This window comes from Sander lucioperca, chromosome 5, assembly GCF_008315115.2.
Source record: "Sander lucioperca isolate FBNREF2018 chromosome 5, SLUC_FBN_1.2, whole genome shotgun sequence".
Taxonomy (NCBI): domain Eukaryota; kingdom Metazoa; phylum Chordata; class Actinopteri; order Perciformes; family Percidae; genus Sander; species Sander lucioperca.
Window position 1 is genome coordinate 8,667,554 of NC_050177.1, and position 15,860 is coordinate 8,683,413.

Sequence of the window (15,860 nt, forward strand, 5' to 3'; positions counted from 1 at the left end):
GTATAACTATGGGAGTAGTAGTTATATGTACTATAGTATGCGTTGTATTACACATATACTGTATATTATAATATATATTATACATAGCTCACACATCATGGCTGTCTCTGTGCTACTCTAACATGTTCATTTCCCCACACTGTCAAAATAAAGTCTCATCATATCTTATGTTATAAAAAAAAATAATAATACATTTCATTGATAGAGCACTTTTTCATACCCTACATAACTAGAAATACACTAAAGGCACGAGGTATAGATGAAATGATCTTATTGTATCATATGTCGTAACTATTGGCTTCATTAATAGTCAATAGATCATTAACTACTACTTTACAGATCAGTTAGAAGCAATTAAACGGAACAACTGTTGGGCTGTCTGCCAAGTTGTAACATACATATGTATATAGTAATAAGTCCAATCAATCAGTAATAGTCCAATCAGTTAAATAAAAGGGATTTTTCACAACCTGGTGACCCAAATATTGTTGTTTGTAATGGCCTATAACTGATCTGTAAAGCTTTAGGAAAGTATTTACTAACCATTAAAAAAGCCATTATAAACAAAAGAGGTTTGTATTAAAAACTAGTACCATTTTATTAGACATATTCAGTTTGAGCTTCAATTCTGATGCATGATAAAAGAAAGCAGCTCCATTAAAAAAGTAATATGTGCTCCATCATTACTGTGTTTAATTTTAAATGGTGCCAAGGGGGGAAACATGAAGGCTGTACCATTTTGCGATTATGGCAATTAGCAGATTTATTTGAATCTCTTGCTGTGTACTCTGTGTTCTTCCTTTCAGAGCTGGCTGCTGTTTGACTCTCTGCTGCTCTCTTATGGCACCTTGACGTAATTCAGCAAAAAACTAAAAATACATGTGTGCCTTTTCCTGTTGGTGTGTTTCAGTAACACGGTGTGTGACAAAACGTGTGTCTTCTTGCAGTGACCTCAAGCTCCGAGTGCGCATTCTCATCGACGGCACCCTTATCATCTTCCGGGTCAAGCCGGAGGATGCTGGGAAATACACCTGCAGTCCGAGCAACAGCCTCGGTATCTCACCCTCGGCATCGGCCTACCTGACTGTTCAGTGTGAGTGTTACCGTGGCAACAAAGTGGATGGGGGAGGGGCAGGGAGATGGTACAGCGAGCCTTGTGAAAAGGAAAAGGGGACAGCAGCAGCAGCAGTATGGAGGCTGCTGTGTTATTTGGCAGCGCTGCTCTACCACTGTGATGCAAAGTGACAGAGAGCCACACAGTTTGTTTTGATGGAGCCTCTTTGACCATTTTCACATTCTGTGTGGATTTTAATGATACGATTGTTATCTATCCTGACTCCAGCCTCATTCCTGTGCACAAAGATGGGGACGGGCTAGTCCTCAGACTCCATTTTTCCTCGTCTCTTTTGCATCTGGCTCCCCTAAACATGAAACAGTGACCGTCCTGTTCATCAGTTCGGACAGATGAGAGAGAGAAACGTCACTCCCGGCCATCTGACGTTTTATCGTCAAGCCCTTGTGTGTTGAGTTACTTTGTCCCCAAGTTGCCGCCGGCCATTGATTACTGTGCTACAGCATGAGAGAGAGAGAGCCGGGGCATTCACAGACACTGCACGCACTGATTCATCACTGGCCTCAAATACAGCAGACCATAACTGTCCTGGATGCTTCATGCAGTGTGACGACGCTGTTGTTCGAAAGTCAGACCGGTTTCAAATATTAAACAATGGCACAAAGCAAAAATGCAAAAAAATATTTTTTGTTTTATGGTTTTGTATAGTCAAATAACTTTGGTAACTTTCCAAGATTATAAATGCAAAAATAGGACAAAATAATAAATAATAATATTTACAAATATGCCATTTAGACTGTAGGTAAACATTGGCAAGCCTGACTTAAAGAATTAATGTTGTCTTTATGTGCATTGAAATAATAGTATGTAATTTGACTCAGCTATGTGGAATTTAGTATAAAATATCCTTTTACAGCCCGTAATAGTGCAGCACTGCATCTTGTACAGCGATGATGTTTAAAACTCTGTGGCTGGCTGTTGCCTAATCTTCTCTTTCACTAATTCCCCTTTCAACTACACCGGTTTTATTTTCTCTACAAGCAAGGACAATTTGATATTTCTGTAATGTCACCCAGTCTTGGGAAATGCACTGTAACAATATGGACACACATACAGTCTAAAGTATTAAAGCCCTGTCATTTTTTTTTTTAAATGAATAAAAAAATTATAGATAGAAATAGAAAGATAGATAGAAAATCCTATTTATAATTGTACCTGTTGTAATTCAATGGGGATATCCTTGATTATGTAGATTACATAGTTTGGTGTCACCAAGTTTGATCTTTGACCATCAAAATTGTCTGTCCGATCATCATTGTTCTACATTCCAAAAAAAGTGTAATGCTGTGATGACAATCGGTTTCTGGGGGGAGATAAGGTGTTCTTCTCTGCATCTTGCACAAAGACAGTCTCAAAAGAAATATTATAATTATTTGAATAAACTCATTGTCATCAAGTGTTCCCAAAACATCTCTCCTCTCACAAAATAGATGAACACAATCTCCTCTTTACTCCAAACAGGTTAGGACACATCTGGAGCACTCCTACATTTTTGGCTGAACTAGGAGTGATTTCCAAAGTAAGGGAAGTTAAGTTTAGTTAAGTTAAGTGAAGTTATATTAAGTTCTGAGACTCTTGATAAAAACAGGCCCTGGTCTTTTCCATCAAGTAATACATCTCATGTCCATTTATTCACACCTTAAATTACATCAAACAACATTGACTATCTATCCACCATCCCTAACACTGATCTATTCTATATGTTCAGACCCTGCCCGAGTGATCAACATGCCCCCAGTCATTTACGTCCCACGGAAACTGCCAGGCATCATCCGCTGCCCGGTGGACGCCAACCCACCTGTGACATCGGTAAAGTGGGAGAAAGACGGCTATCCTCTCAGAGTGGAGAAGGTTAGTCTGCTTCAGGGCTTTATTTAGTCTCCGCTATGTGTTACAGTAGGCCTGCATTTTACTCTCACAATTTGACATTTAAGTTGGTGTTGGTGAGGAGGTTCAAATGATGCTGCCAAGATTTTACTAACAGGCCCCCTCACAAAACATTTGCGTCACGTTTCCGAGTTTCATTAAAGTGACTGTTTGCATCCCAAAGAGGTAGAATTATCCAATATTTCACACAAAAAAGTAAATATTAGAGAAAAGTAAAAAAAAAAAATGAATACAAAGTATTAGTAGTAGCTTTGCTTGTTCTTCTTTCCTCTCTCATTAATGAACTCACCACCCCTCAGATTTATTTTCTGGACCCTTTGGAGGGACCAGACCCCTAGGTTGGGAACCACTGGACTAAACAACCAAAGTGCATATAAAGTAGTAAAACTAGCTCCACCTCAGCTATAACAGGAAAATGCTGCTGACACATCATGGATCAATGTTAATCTAATAATGTTGTATATAATAATATATCAGTCACAGGGGCCATTTTGTCCGTGGAACACATACTTTTACGTTTTGGTACTTTAAGCACATTTTGATAATAATACTTGTTCTTTTACTCAACGTGCAATGGAGTATTCTTTACATTATTGTATTGGTACTTTTACTGAAGAAAATGATCTGTGTATTGCTTCCATCACTTTCCTTCTGTCAGGTTTTATGTTACAGCACACTGAGAACTGAAACTGCCCCGTGCTGTCCCATTCAGATATATTGTTGTCCACTGATCTTTGAAAATACCTTACAGAAATTAATACCCAAAATACAAACACTACTGATATGGTTTTCAGCATTATCCTGTCAGTGTAAAAGAATTCGGTCATTTTCCAAACCACACCACAAAGTGCCACATATGGCGTTTTTCCATTACATGGTACCTGCTCGACCTGCCTCGACTCGACGCACTGTGCGTCCGTTTTCCATTGCAGATTTTAGTACCGCCTCAGCGTGGCTGGTCGTCATAGCGGCGCCGCAGTAAACTGCCGTGACCTAACGCGACACACACACAGAACGTGGAAGGTGTGTTGTTGTTGCCACAGCCAGAAGACACATTTTGTTTCAAATGAAGCTGGAGGCAGCAAAAAAAAAAAACACAGCTGGCTAAATTATTTAAAAATGGTGGGTTTGTTCAGAACACCCCCGTCTGTCGCTTTCACGTCACCTTTTGGTATCGGCTCAGCTTGCTTGGAACCTCGACTGAGGTGGTACTAAAAAAAGTACCTGTTAGCAGGTACCAGGTACTTTTTTTCGTAATGGAAAACCAAAAAAGGCGAGTAGAGTCGAGGCGAGTCGAGCAGGTACCATGTAATGGAAAAGCGCCAATAGATAAAGTATCTCTCTGCTCAAAGCTCTCTATCTGTCGCTCTATTTATCTACAATCTAATCTAGTCACACATTATGTTGCGCTCCTGTTGAAGGCTGGCCTGCATTACATAAGCATTCCCCTCAAGAAAACCCCTGGAATCAAAAATTTCAGATGCCCCCTTGTCTTCTAGTACCCCGGTTGGAGCCTGATGCCAGATGGAAGTATCCGAGTGGCAGAGGCCACAGAAGACTCCCTGGGCACCTACACCTGTGTGCCTTACAATGCCCTGGGTACCATGGGCATGTCCCCCCCTGCCACTTTGGTGCTAAAGGTACATCTCTGCTCATGTTTGGTCCTGTCTGCTCCATGTTTTAGCATACACTGATGGCCCCAGAAGTCTGCATGATGGGTGTGGTGTCTGTGTGTTTTCCCCAGGATCCCCCTTACTTTAATGTGAGGCCTGGGGGGGAGTACCGTCAGGAGGCTGGGAGAGAGCTAGTTATCCCCTGTGCTGCTTCTGGAGACCCTGATATACCAAGCATCACCTGGAGAAAGGTGCAGTAGACAAACGCATCATAACAAATCTCTTAGTTAATCATTTTCTGCACTTCTTTTTATGTGCTGAAATGTTTGTTTCCTCTTCTTAACCAATGTCACTGGAATTTCCATGTCCATTTAAGGTGGGGAAGCCAAGCAAGAGTAAGCACAACATCCTACCCAGTGGCAGCTTACAGTTTCTGTCCCTCAGCAAGGAGGACCATGGAGAATGGGAGTGTGTAGCCACAAATGTGGTCACAAGCATCACTGCCAGCACGCGTATCCTAGTCATCGGTACAACACAATCTGCACAATGCTCTCAGCTCACCAAAGCTTACTCAATTTCCTCAAACAGCTGACCTTTTCTTGTTATTTTAAGTTCATTGTGATCCCATTTTGCTGTGTGTGGTTTGTGTGATTTGCATTATAATCCCTCAAACACCTTGCCTCTGTCCAATTTCCCCCCGGGCATCATTAAAATTTCATTAGATCGTATCTGTAATAGCTTTATACAGTTCATTTAAAAGCCCAAATCTGTAACCACAGTGTGGTATCAACCCCTCTGCTAAAACACCGTCACTACAGACTTTGTCTGCTCTGTCAATGGACCAAGGACATCTTTTCACTCCTCAGATAAATTGACTGAAGTGTCGACAAAGGCAAGCAGGGTTATGAAGTTTAAACAGGGCTGTGAAGGTCCCGATGCACACTGATTGCATTGTTATTCACTCAGAAATTTCTCTGTGTATAAGATTTTTGGTACAAGAAGCCCTCAAATGGCACATCGTAGAAAGTATCATTTTATACCTATAATGCAAATTCTAGAGTTGTGATTGTTGTGGTGCCTTTAAGTAGCCTTTATAACTGTAGTGTTCTCTGATCCCATTTGCTTGCTTGAGTTGTGACTTTACAGCAGTAATAGCATAGCCTGACAAGCCAGACCCACATCAAGATGTTGGGTCTGGGAACTCACCATTGGCAGGGCTCAATCCGAGGGGCGGGATAAACGGTTGTCTTTCAAATTCCCTCTGCACTCATAGCCAACCAGAGCAATGCTAGTTGATAGATTAAACTTTTGCCGTTTCCGGTGGGCAAAACTCCGAACACATCTTCCTTTTTTAAGAATGACTTCAGTGCTTAACTCCCAAGTCTTCCAGAGTCGCGGCCAAAGCCGATTCGAAAGACCGCTGTTCGCCAGCAGCAGCAGCCATCTTCTTTGTTTTCAAGTAGCAGGGAATTCACACGGAACCGTCGCAACTCTGCCGTCCTTATGTTAAGCCCGCCCACCGACTCTATACACGACGTGATTAGCCTGACCAGAATTTGGTTTTTCCAGCTCGCAAGCCAACGGAGAGTTGCCAGACTGACCCTGGCTGCAAATTACATTTGCTGCCGCTAGGGTGCGTCTAGATTTCTAGGCTAGTAATAACAGCCATTTTGAGTAGATGGATGCCTTGCACAAAGTTGTAAAACTGCCTTTTTGACACGTGATTATTATGGCAAATGAATGATTTAAAATATACACAAGCATAGCAATGAGAGGCACAAAAGTCTTGTTTTTGGGGATGGTTCGTTCTTTTCACTCATTGTACAAACATTGCTCTTCATTGCGGAAACATTTATAAAATTTGTTCCTTATTTTTTTAGATTCCTGTCCAGGCTTTTACAGGAAAAATCCACTGAAAATATATCTGTTGATGATCAAATATTCAACCTCTGTAGGCCAGAAAGATGTATGTACAGTTTCAGATGATTGCAAAATTAGGGCCAATTTCATAAAATGTTTGCACAGGAAAGAGCACTACGTGTGACTTTAGTAGCCTATTCCTTAAAAACAAGCTCTTACTACAATAGTTTCTTATTGAAGGGTGTTTAGGTGTGTCAGTTTGAAGAAATAGTTTGACATTTGGGTTAGATTTAGATGAGACAATTGATACCACTCTCATGTTTGTGGGCTAAATATAAAGCTATAGCCTGCATGCGTTTTTCAGCTAGCCTGAAAAAAAGCTAGCCCGGCTCTGTCCAAAGGTTCAAAAATATTGGCCTGTCTAATTAAATCCGTATAGAAATGTAGCTACTTTATGCTATCGTTTACGAAGCTAAGTTAACCGCTTTCTGGCTGTAGCTTCATATTTAGCGTACATATATGAGAATGGTGTGAATCTTTTCATCTAACCTGGACAAGCGCGTTTCTCCGAATGCAGAAACTATTCCTTTAAGTCTGTGTTCATGTATCATCATCATGGTCTGTGACATGTGAGCAGGTCACTAAGTGTGCCCCAGTAGCCCATTGCCCCAGTGCCTATGGAGGGGTTCACAGCTGGCAGCGGCCAGTCAGCCGCGTGTGACCAGCAGACAGCTGTGCTCCTCAGACCACGCTCAGGTCTCTCTTTTATGCCAGTGAGAAGTGGCTTCGGGCCACACGACACAGCTGTTATGTGGGTGGGACGAGCAGAGCTGCAGACAGCACTGCTGCTTTTGAACCTGACCTTACACTCACTGGTCACCACCTCAGCTAGCATCACGTTATTACAGCACATGATGCAGCACAGCATTTTGGAGGGTGAAAACAGCAACAAAATTCTCCTCATTTGACCTGTGCTGCATTACGTGACTTGAACTCAACCCGTAGGCTTAAATTTAAATGAACAGTTATGAGAATACAATGTTTATGTATGCATGTTAAAAGGATATTTATATTTGTGTTACTGCAAGTGATAATAAATGATAAATGTAAGTAGTTACAGATGTGATGAGTAAATTAATACTTGTGCTTTTCAAACGCATTACCCTCTCTCTGTCTCGGCCTCTCAGGCACCAGCCCACACGCTCCTGGCAATATCCATGTATTACCCTCAACAACCTCTGCTAATGTGTCCTGGGAACCAGGATACGATGGCGGCTTCGAACAGACGTTCTCTGTGTGGTACGGTCCAGTGTGAGTGCTCTTATTTAACTTCAAATCAGTGGCAGCAGTCTGCAGACGTGGAAACACTACCTGGAGGTTAAGGGCCGAGTCTCCAGCTGATGAGGATAAAATATGTCAGGAGTTCAATCTGAAGCAGAATTGTTTTGACAGCATATTTCTCGGCTTATTCAGTAAATGTGCATATGCATAATACGTGGTGTATATTGGGAGAGTAACATAAAGTACGCGCACCTGATAGTACTCAGAACAGAGTATTTATGAGTGGGGGACAATTTTAAAGTACTTGTACTTTACTTCTATTTTCTGTTACTTTATACTTCACTACAATTAAGAGGCAAATATTGTATTCCTTCCTTTAGTTACTAGTTACTTTGCATGTTAAAATGAATAATACAAAGTATAATCACAAATTAAGTATGATGTATTATTACAAGTTAAAATAAAACTTAATTGATTAAACATTTTAAAACATGAATACAAAGAAGAGAAAAAAAGAAATTATTAAATGAAGTGCTTTAAGACAATTTCTTATCTGAAACAGAGAAAGTCTTTTTGGTGATTGACCCTTATATTAACTGCATGTTTTCAGCACCCAGCTACTGTACAACACTGCATTGAGACTGATTACAGTTAAGACATTACTCACCATCATTCAGGGATATACAACAATGTATCATTTCTCTGTTTTTCTGTCTCATTTCTGTTCTCAGGTCAAAGAAAACAGACTTCGGTCCTCACGACTGGCATTCGATGCCAGTTTCTGGTGCTCAGACCTGGTTGGTGGTGCCAGGGCTGGAGCCTGGGACAGAGTACCAGTTCAGTGTGTTGGCACAAAACAAACTGGGCACGGGCCCATTCAGTGAAGTTGTGACAGTCAACACTGCAGGTGGGTTCTTAATCAAAGGTTTCTCCATGCATGGTCTGCTGCTTTTTGACTTCAGAATCAACCCACTGAGTTGCACTGAGACACTATTAATATTTCTTTTAGAATATCCTCAGACCCCTATCATCACATACTGCCCTCTAGTGATGTTCAAATGAATGTGTACGGATAAATATCATGTAATCTACATTTCAGTTTGGTACATTTAGAAATTCTCCTAAAAAAGATGCTTATTAGAACATTGATAAAAAAAATAAGGCAGTCAAGCTCAGAGCTCCTTGTAGTAAAGATGCAAATATTACTATTATCAATCATCTTTATGAAGAAAACTTCACACCATATTAAGAAGGATTAGGATTAGAACAACACAGCAGAAGTTTATGCAATTTGTTATCGCTGTTTTGTTTTGTTATGCTACTATTATTTTTATTTAAATGTGACTTTAACAAAAACAAAAATGCAAAGGAGGAGGACGCAGAGAGAAGATAGCAGATTGATTTAGGTGTCTACAAATGCCAGTCCGAACCTGAATTTGAACGTAGTTATATATTATTATTTTTCACTTCATCATACACACATCAAAGAAAACGGTACACTGCACACTGCTTTGAATCCATCCACCTTCATAATGCACATCATGGTGATTAAAACTGTCCTTATGGTCAAGGATGTTATGTCTCTGTTAACCTTTAAACACTGTTTAAAGGTTAAAAATGACAAAAGTTTTTTTAATAGAATATTTATTGTAAAAGGACCTTATTAGAACATTAACATCTACAACGTGTGTGTGTGTGTGTGTGTGTGTGTGCGTGTGCGTGTGCGTGTGTTTCTGTGTGTGCGTGCATGCAGGTGTGTGTGAACAGTGGTGGTTCACATGCACAAGTGGCAACATGACACATGAACTGTGTGTGTGTGTGTGTGTGTGTGTGTGTGTGTGTGTGTGCACATGCATGCATGTGTGAACATTGGTGGTTCGCACACACAAATGGCAAATTGCAGTCATGGTGCAGTGTTCCTTGCAAATGGAAGCTTTGCACCTGTGAATGCATACACAAGCATAGGAAAGTTGTAGGAGTGTGTGTATAGAGATGTCTTTCATCTCCTGGATGAAAATTATACTCTTTCCCATTCATTTCCTATGCCGTAAACAAAAGAAGTGTGACTAAGTTGAATAAATCACTCAAAATTCAAAGAAAGTAGTCACAATGAATGTTATGTGTTCAAATGCCTTTTGTGAAGGATATCATAAGGTCTTGAGGCAATCTGATGAAAAATGCCATATTTATGGTACAGGGAATGTGTAAATCGGTTATTTTTCACCGGAACAGTGTTAGAAGGTTAAGCCCATTGTGCTCTCCTGTCAGTATTAAAAAAGAGACCCCCCCCCCCAAATATTAAACATCAAAGCCATTAAATCATTTTCTTGATGCTTTAATTAAACAAGATGGTATTAGCCATGTGCTTGAGATTTTTAGTCTTCATAAGATAAAAGTGGATGCACACGGAGTCAGGAAACTATTAAAATGTGTGAACCAGTGAAAACAGTAAACCCAGCACAGCAAAGATCTGGGACAGGCTGATATTCTTTAAATAGTTGCTATGTTTCAATGTGATGAGTGATGCAACACATAATTGTCACTGCAAACATTTTGAATTATTATAGCAAGAAAGGCAGAGGTGTAACTAATGACAGTAATGATGACACTGTTCCATTTAAGTGTGCCAATAAGCCTGCATGCACAATACCAGATTCATTATTAATGTCATTAGTTCCACCTGTGTTTGACAAGTCAAAAATGTTTGCAGTGAGAAAGATGTATTAGTGAGGTGTTAGTCAGTAAATGTAGCTTCTTTTTTTAACAAACTCATGTTTTAAAGTGTATTTTTGATATTCTTTTGTGTGTGTGTTGTAATTCTGCCAATATCCAGTCTTCATGTGCCACCGCCTGAACTGAATCTGAATTAAGGGTGTATGGTATTTAAAATCAATGTCTCAGCAAAAAAAAGGCATGAAGGGAGAAAAGTGCATTGCTGGATTTTCCACCATGCGCTGGAAAGGACAAAGAAGTGGTGTTGAATAATGGCATGCACAGATCAAAGTCTTGTGTGTGTGTGTGTGTGTGTGTGTGTGTGTGTGTGTGTGTGTGTGTGTGTGTGTGCATTGAGTCAGACTCTAAGAAAGTAACATCTATAACCAAACTAATGTAGTCTCATTCTTGTAAGTCAGGTTTTATCACAGGGAATTGATACTTTCTTTAAGTGACTTATTTACCAATCAAACCCTCAAACTGTGAAGAACTCTATTATACATACTGTAACACTATGAGTTTTTTTTTTTTTCTCAAAGACTTGATGGCAGTAACTTCATCACAGTACTGGCTTTGTTCTATAAAGTGTAAACCCAGATTCTGCTATGTCTGGCCAACAATGTGTTGGAAAGCTTACCTTCATTCAACAAAGGCTAAATGAGGCTTGTGAAGTTCTGACCTAGTTCACACACTCAGAGAGCAGCCAATATATGATCGGCAGTCGACAATAAGGTTATGGGTTTATGTTTCCTGTACATATAGTGCCATATTCTTTCATATAATATTGTTTTCATGTTTTTTAAAGTATGTACAATAACCAAACCTACTGTATTGTTTTTGTGTTGTTCTGATTTGCCGTGTTAACATATCACCAATAGGATGGTTTGAGTGTCTGTCACTCATGATATGAGTTTGCATTTTGCTTTGAATTTTTGATATGATAATATCAGACATTGTCTCTTTGGGTAAAATTGTACCTGTATTAACTGTATTTCTGTGTGCATGCCTTTAGTAGTGTACCTATTTTCAGCAATTTCAGTCTGTGTTTAGCCAGTGGGATTGTGGAGGGAGACAATTCAGAGAAATCTCTCGCAGTATTCAGTCTGAGGTCAGGTGGAGTACTTGTGAGGTTGTATATTCAGGGAGCTAAACCACTCTCTCGAGGCATACAACATATTTCAAGCATTTGTATGATACAGAAGATCAACCATATCTTTTTTGTTACGCTACGCCCTGTTTGTAAAACCCACTGACTACAGTCAGATTTTTGCCATGCTAGTGGTTCTAGGGGTCAATTTTAGTCTATTGGTCCACCACTTTGGTCCGGACTGAAATATCACAACGATTGTAGGATCGATTAGCATGACATTGTACAGACATTCATGGTTCCCAAAGGATGAACCCTACTGAGCTCAGTTATCCCCTGACTTTTCCTTTTGCACCACCATTACATTACATTTATGGTTTTAAGTGAAATTTGAAAATAACGATTGGATGGATTGGCACATTTTGGTAAAGACATTCATGGTCCCCTCAGGATGAATTGTGAAAATGTTGGTGATCCATTGCTATCATCTGGTCCAAATTTAAAATTTCTATGACAAAAATACCTTTAAAACAAATGGCGTTCTCATCATCCTCAGCTGTACTTTGTGTTTAGTGTTAATTAGCAAATGTCAGCATGCTAAAATGCTGAATTAAGATTGCGATCATGGTGAAGATTACATCTGCTTAGCATCAATATGTGTTGTCTTTGGGAGCATGTAAGCATCATGTGGTTAGCATGCTGAAGTTGGCATTTAGCTCAAAGCCCTGCCGTGCAGCCTCACAGAGCTGCTAGCATGGCTGTAGACTCTTCGTCTTGTTAGCCACACTTTTGTTGTCGGAGTATTTCACTGCAAAGGATCATTTGGGATATTTTTTTTTATTTGGGTCATGTCTGAATTAGTTTCCTTTGTGTTAACTTTTATGTGCAACATTTCTGGTCCACAGGCTCTCCTCTGGGTACCCCAGAACCACTGGTGCTTCTTACTCCACCACGGTGCCTCACAGCCAATCGCACGCAGCACGGTGTCCTCCTCACATGGCTCCCCCCAGCCAACCACTCCTCACCCATCGACCGTTATATCATGGAGTTCCGCCTTGGGGAGAGGTGGGAGGTTCTGGATGACCTGATCCCATCCACTGAGACTGAGCTCATAGCCAGAGACCTCGTTCAGGTCAGTTACATACACATCTCCTGAGCGTGTCACTCCATTATACTGTCAATTTACCTTTGTATAATTTACTGTTTTACAAACTCTGTGTATACTTACTTACTTATAGTAAGTAATATATATATATATATATATATATATATTATATGTATTATAATTAACAGAATTTGTTACCAATCTCTCCATGTCATAGTGCCAAATTTCAATAATTATTCCATTTCTATACAGTCAACATTTTGTGTATGTTAAAGGACCGACATCATTATAAAGACATCATCATCAGGAATTAACCTTCATTTTTTTTAGCCTTTTTGCATTTCAGTGTATTTTGATAACCGTATTATATATAAATTAAAAAAAAAAAAAAAAAAATATATATATATATATATATATATATATATATATATATATATATATATAAAATTATCATACATAGATCCATTTTTAAAACACAGTTACAAAATGCTTTTTGAACACGATTACTAAGCTATACACCAAAATCAGTGTTGGAGACGGTGTCTGTTGTGTCTCTCTCACAGGAGTCTTGGTATGAGTTTCGAGTGATGGCTGTCATGGATGACCTGATCAGTGAGAGCAGTAACGTGGTGGGAGTGTCTAGCACAGGTCAGTTTCTTTACAAAGAAGCGTTAACAGAGTATCTTGTACACATGGACATGCTTTTGCCCTTGTGAGGAATAGATCTGTGAGTTTTTGTGTTAGTAACCTCTCCCTTTCACCCACTTGTCTGCCCCATCAGATCCCTTCCCCCCTGCGGAGTTACCTGATGAGGGGCTGGCGCGGCCGGTGGTGGCGGGTGTTGTGGCAACTATCTGTTTTCTGGCAGCGGCAGTACTGTTCAGCACTCTAGCAGCTTGCTTTGTCAATAAGCAACACCGTCGCAAACTCAAACGTAAACCAGGTCTGTCTCCCTCTCTACTTAATTACTTAAAGGTCCCATGGCATGAAAATTTCACTTTATGAGGTTTTTTAACATTAATATGAGTTCCCCCAGCCTGCCTATGGTCCCCCAGTGGCTAGAAATGGTGATAGGTGTAAACCGAGCCCTGGGTATCCTGCTCTGCCTTTGAGAAAATGAAAGCTCAGATGGGCCGATCTGGAATCTTCCCCTTATGTTGTCATAAGGGGAAAGGTTACCTCCCCTTTCTCTGCTTTGCCCGCCCAGAGAATTTGGCCCCCCCATGAGAGAGAGACATCATGGCTTTCAAACGAACAAAGTGGCAGTTGGTCAAGGCCACACCCCCACCCTCCACCTTGCCCCCCCCCTCTCCTCCTCAATAGCTACAGACACAGAAATGGCACATACTAAGGAAAGCTCAGTGTGGGACTGGCTCTAGTGGCTGTAATTCTGCACCAAGGCTGAATTTCGGGAAAGAGACTTCAGATACAGTATTAGGGGACCACTAAGGTCTATATAAAAGCATCCAAAAAGCAGCATGTCATAGGACCTTTAATTACATACTTAATTATTATAACATGTAATAAATATAGTAGGACCCAGGCACATTGGGCCCTGGGCTGAATGTTAATATTTCTTGTTAGAAAGTCAATAAAATGATTACAAAAAGACACAAAATAATAAAAAAAACACAGACATGTAAGAACCCCTAAAAAAAGGATGCAGCTGCGTTGCTTGTGGTTGTTTTGTGTCATTTCCGTCTAGGTGCCTTGCTCCTATGTAGAATGTATTTTACATGTCCCAGGGGTCCATTGTAGCATAATCCGTACATGTGTCTGACTTCTACTGGTGGTGTTAAACAGAGGGAAATGCTAAATGTAAATGTTTTTGTCCACTCAGATCCTCCCTTGTCGGTGACACACTTCAGGAAAAGCATTGAGTCACCGTAAGTAAAGCTAAACACCAGAGCCCCTGCAGTCTGCCAGACGTGGCTACTACTGTGCATCTTCTAATGCACCTTTTACAAAATTTCTCCCACCATGCATGCTGTCACAAGGCATACATTTTAAGGATGAATATCAGTCAAAATTACAAAACAGTTCAGTTTATTTTGAAGCTGCTGGTAACTGGAAATAAAAGGTCTTTTTAGAGCCTTGTTAGTGGAGCTGATGATTACACACAGCAGGCTTTCTCCTGTGTATTTGGACAAGAGGTAATATGGCAAGAGATGGTAAGTTTGATTTCAATGTCCAAATTGAATAAGCTTTGACTATATGTTCAGGCTCCTTTAAGGGTGTGGAAGAACATGTACAGTAGCAACCTCTAGCTGATCATGGGCAGAATAAAGAAAGTTCAAAGCAGCCGAGTCAGCAATTTAAGCACATTACCCAGAGTGCCAAAGCTGCAGTATGTGTATTGATTTTTGATCCATCTGTATTCTTTAACCTCAATCACTGTCTGCTTTCTGCATGATTCTGAGTGTTTAATAATGCTATTTTTTGTTTAGCTGCACATTTAATGTACAGTATCCGCTACGTGTGTGTATTTGTCTGTCTGTAAATCTTGTGTACATGTATGACTACATTTCAATCCCAAAAGAAGCTCATTTGTGACAATAATTTGTGTAAATCCCATTCCAGAATAACCTGAGACTTTAGGTAAACCGTCAGTTGTAGATACCTTTTGTTTATTTTTTATGAAATGGTCCAGGCAGATCAGGGAGTTCACACTTAATCCTTCCTGCAAGTGGCATAGTCAAAGATGAACCAGGCCCATGTCGTTTGTCTCCCATCGCAGGCCTCCTCTCACCCCCTTGCCAGGGGTAGAGCCCTGCTGGGACGAGCCTGCCAGGAGCAGTTTCTTGCCCCCGCCCGCCAGCCCCCTGTGAGTGCCTGCCTGCACCAAAATACAGAGTGTGCTGCACTGCACTGGCTTGGCTGCATGGTTAATGCATTGCATAGAAATGATCAACTGACAATGACTATTTCTTGTAGTGAAGCCTACCGCTGGCCTATTTGCATGTACAGACTTTCACGCACCATACAGGGATTAAATTGCATTAGCTCAGCAGCATGTACAGTTCAGTACTGTGTATATGCACTCTTTATAATGTATGTCTACCTGATGCATTCACTGACCCAGTAAGTGTCGACTATGCTGCTCCTGGTGTGGGCAAATGAGGCCTGGTTAGATGTCATCTGCTTTCCTCACATCACCATTTGGTGCAGCATATGGAAATTGGT

General features: G+C 40.4%; 1 protein-coding gene across 4 annotated transcripts in view; it reads left to right on the forward strand.

The window, feature by feature from the left end:
- igsf9ba (immunoglobulin superfamily, member 9Ba) overlaps positions 1-15,860 on the forward strand; it is a 78,926-nt gene that overhangs the window by 51,058 nt on the left and 12,008 nt on the right. For 3 of the 4 annotated variants that reach the window (XR_004897330.1, XM_036001213.1, XM_036001212.1), the window contains exons 7-18: positions 948-1,093; positions 2,841-2,983; positions 4,519-4,659; positions 4,764-4,883; positions 5,009-5,159; positions 7,680-7,803; positions 8,505-8,680; positions 12,478-12,704; positions 13,241-13,325; positions 13,459-13,620; positions 14,518-14,563; positions 15,415-15,501. Coding sequence is in view for 3 of the 4 variants with exons in the window: in XM_036001213.1 (XP_035857106.1) it covers positions 948-1,093; positions 2,841-2,983; positions 4,519-4,659; positions 4,764-4,883; positions 5,009-5,159; positions 7,680-7,803; positions 8,505-8,680; positions 12,478-12,704; positions 13,241-13,325; positions 13,459-13,620; positions 14,518-14,563; positions 15,415-15,501 (1,608 nt within the window). In the remaining variant the exon portion in view is untranslated. The remainder of the gene's footprint in view (positions 1-947; positions 1,094-2,840; positions 2,984-4,518; positions 4,660-4,763; positions 4,884-5,008; positions 5,160-7,679; positions 7,804-8,504; positions 8,681-12,477; positions 12,705-13,240; positions 13,326-13,458; positions 13,621-14,517; positions 14,564-15,414; positions 15,502-15,860) is intronic. The other variant, XM_031296395.2, reaches the window with a different exon arrangement.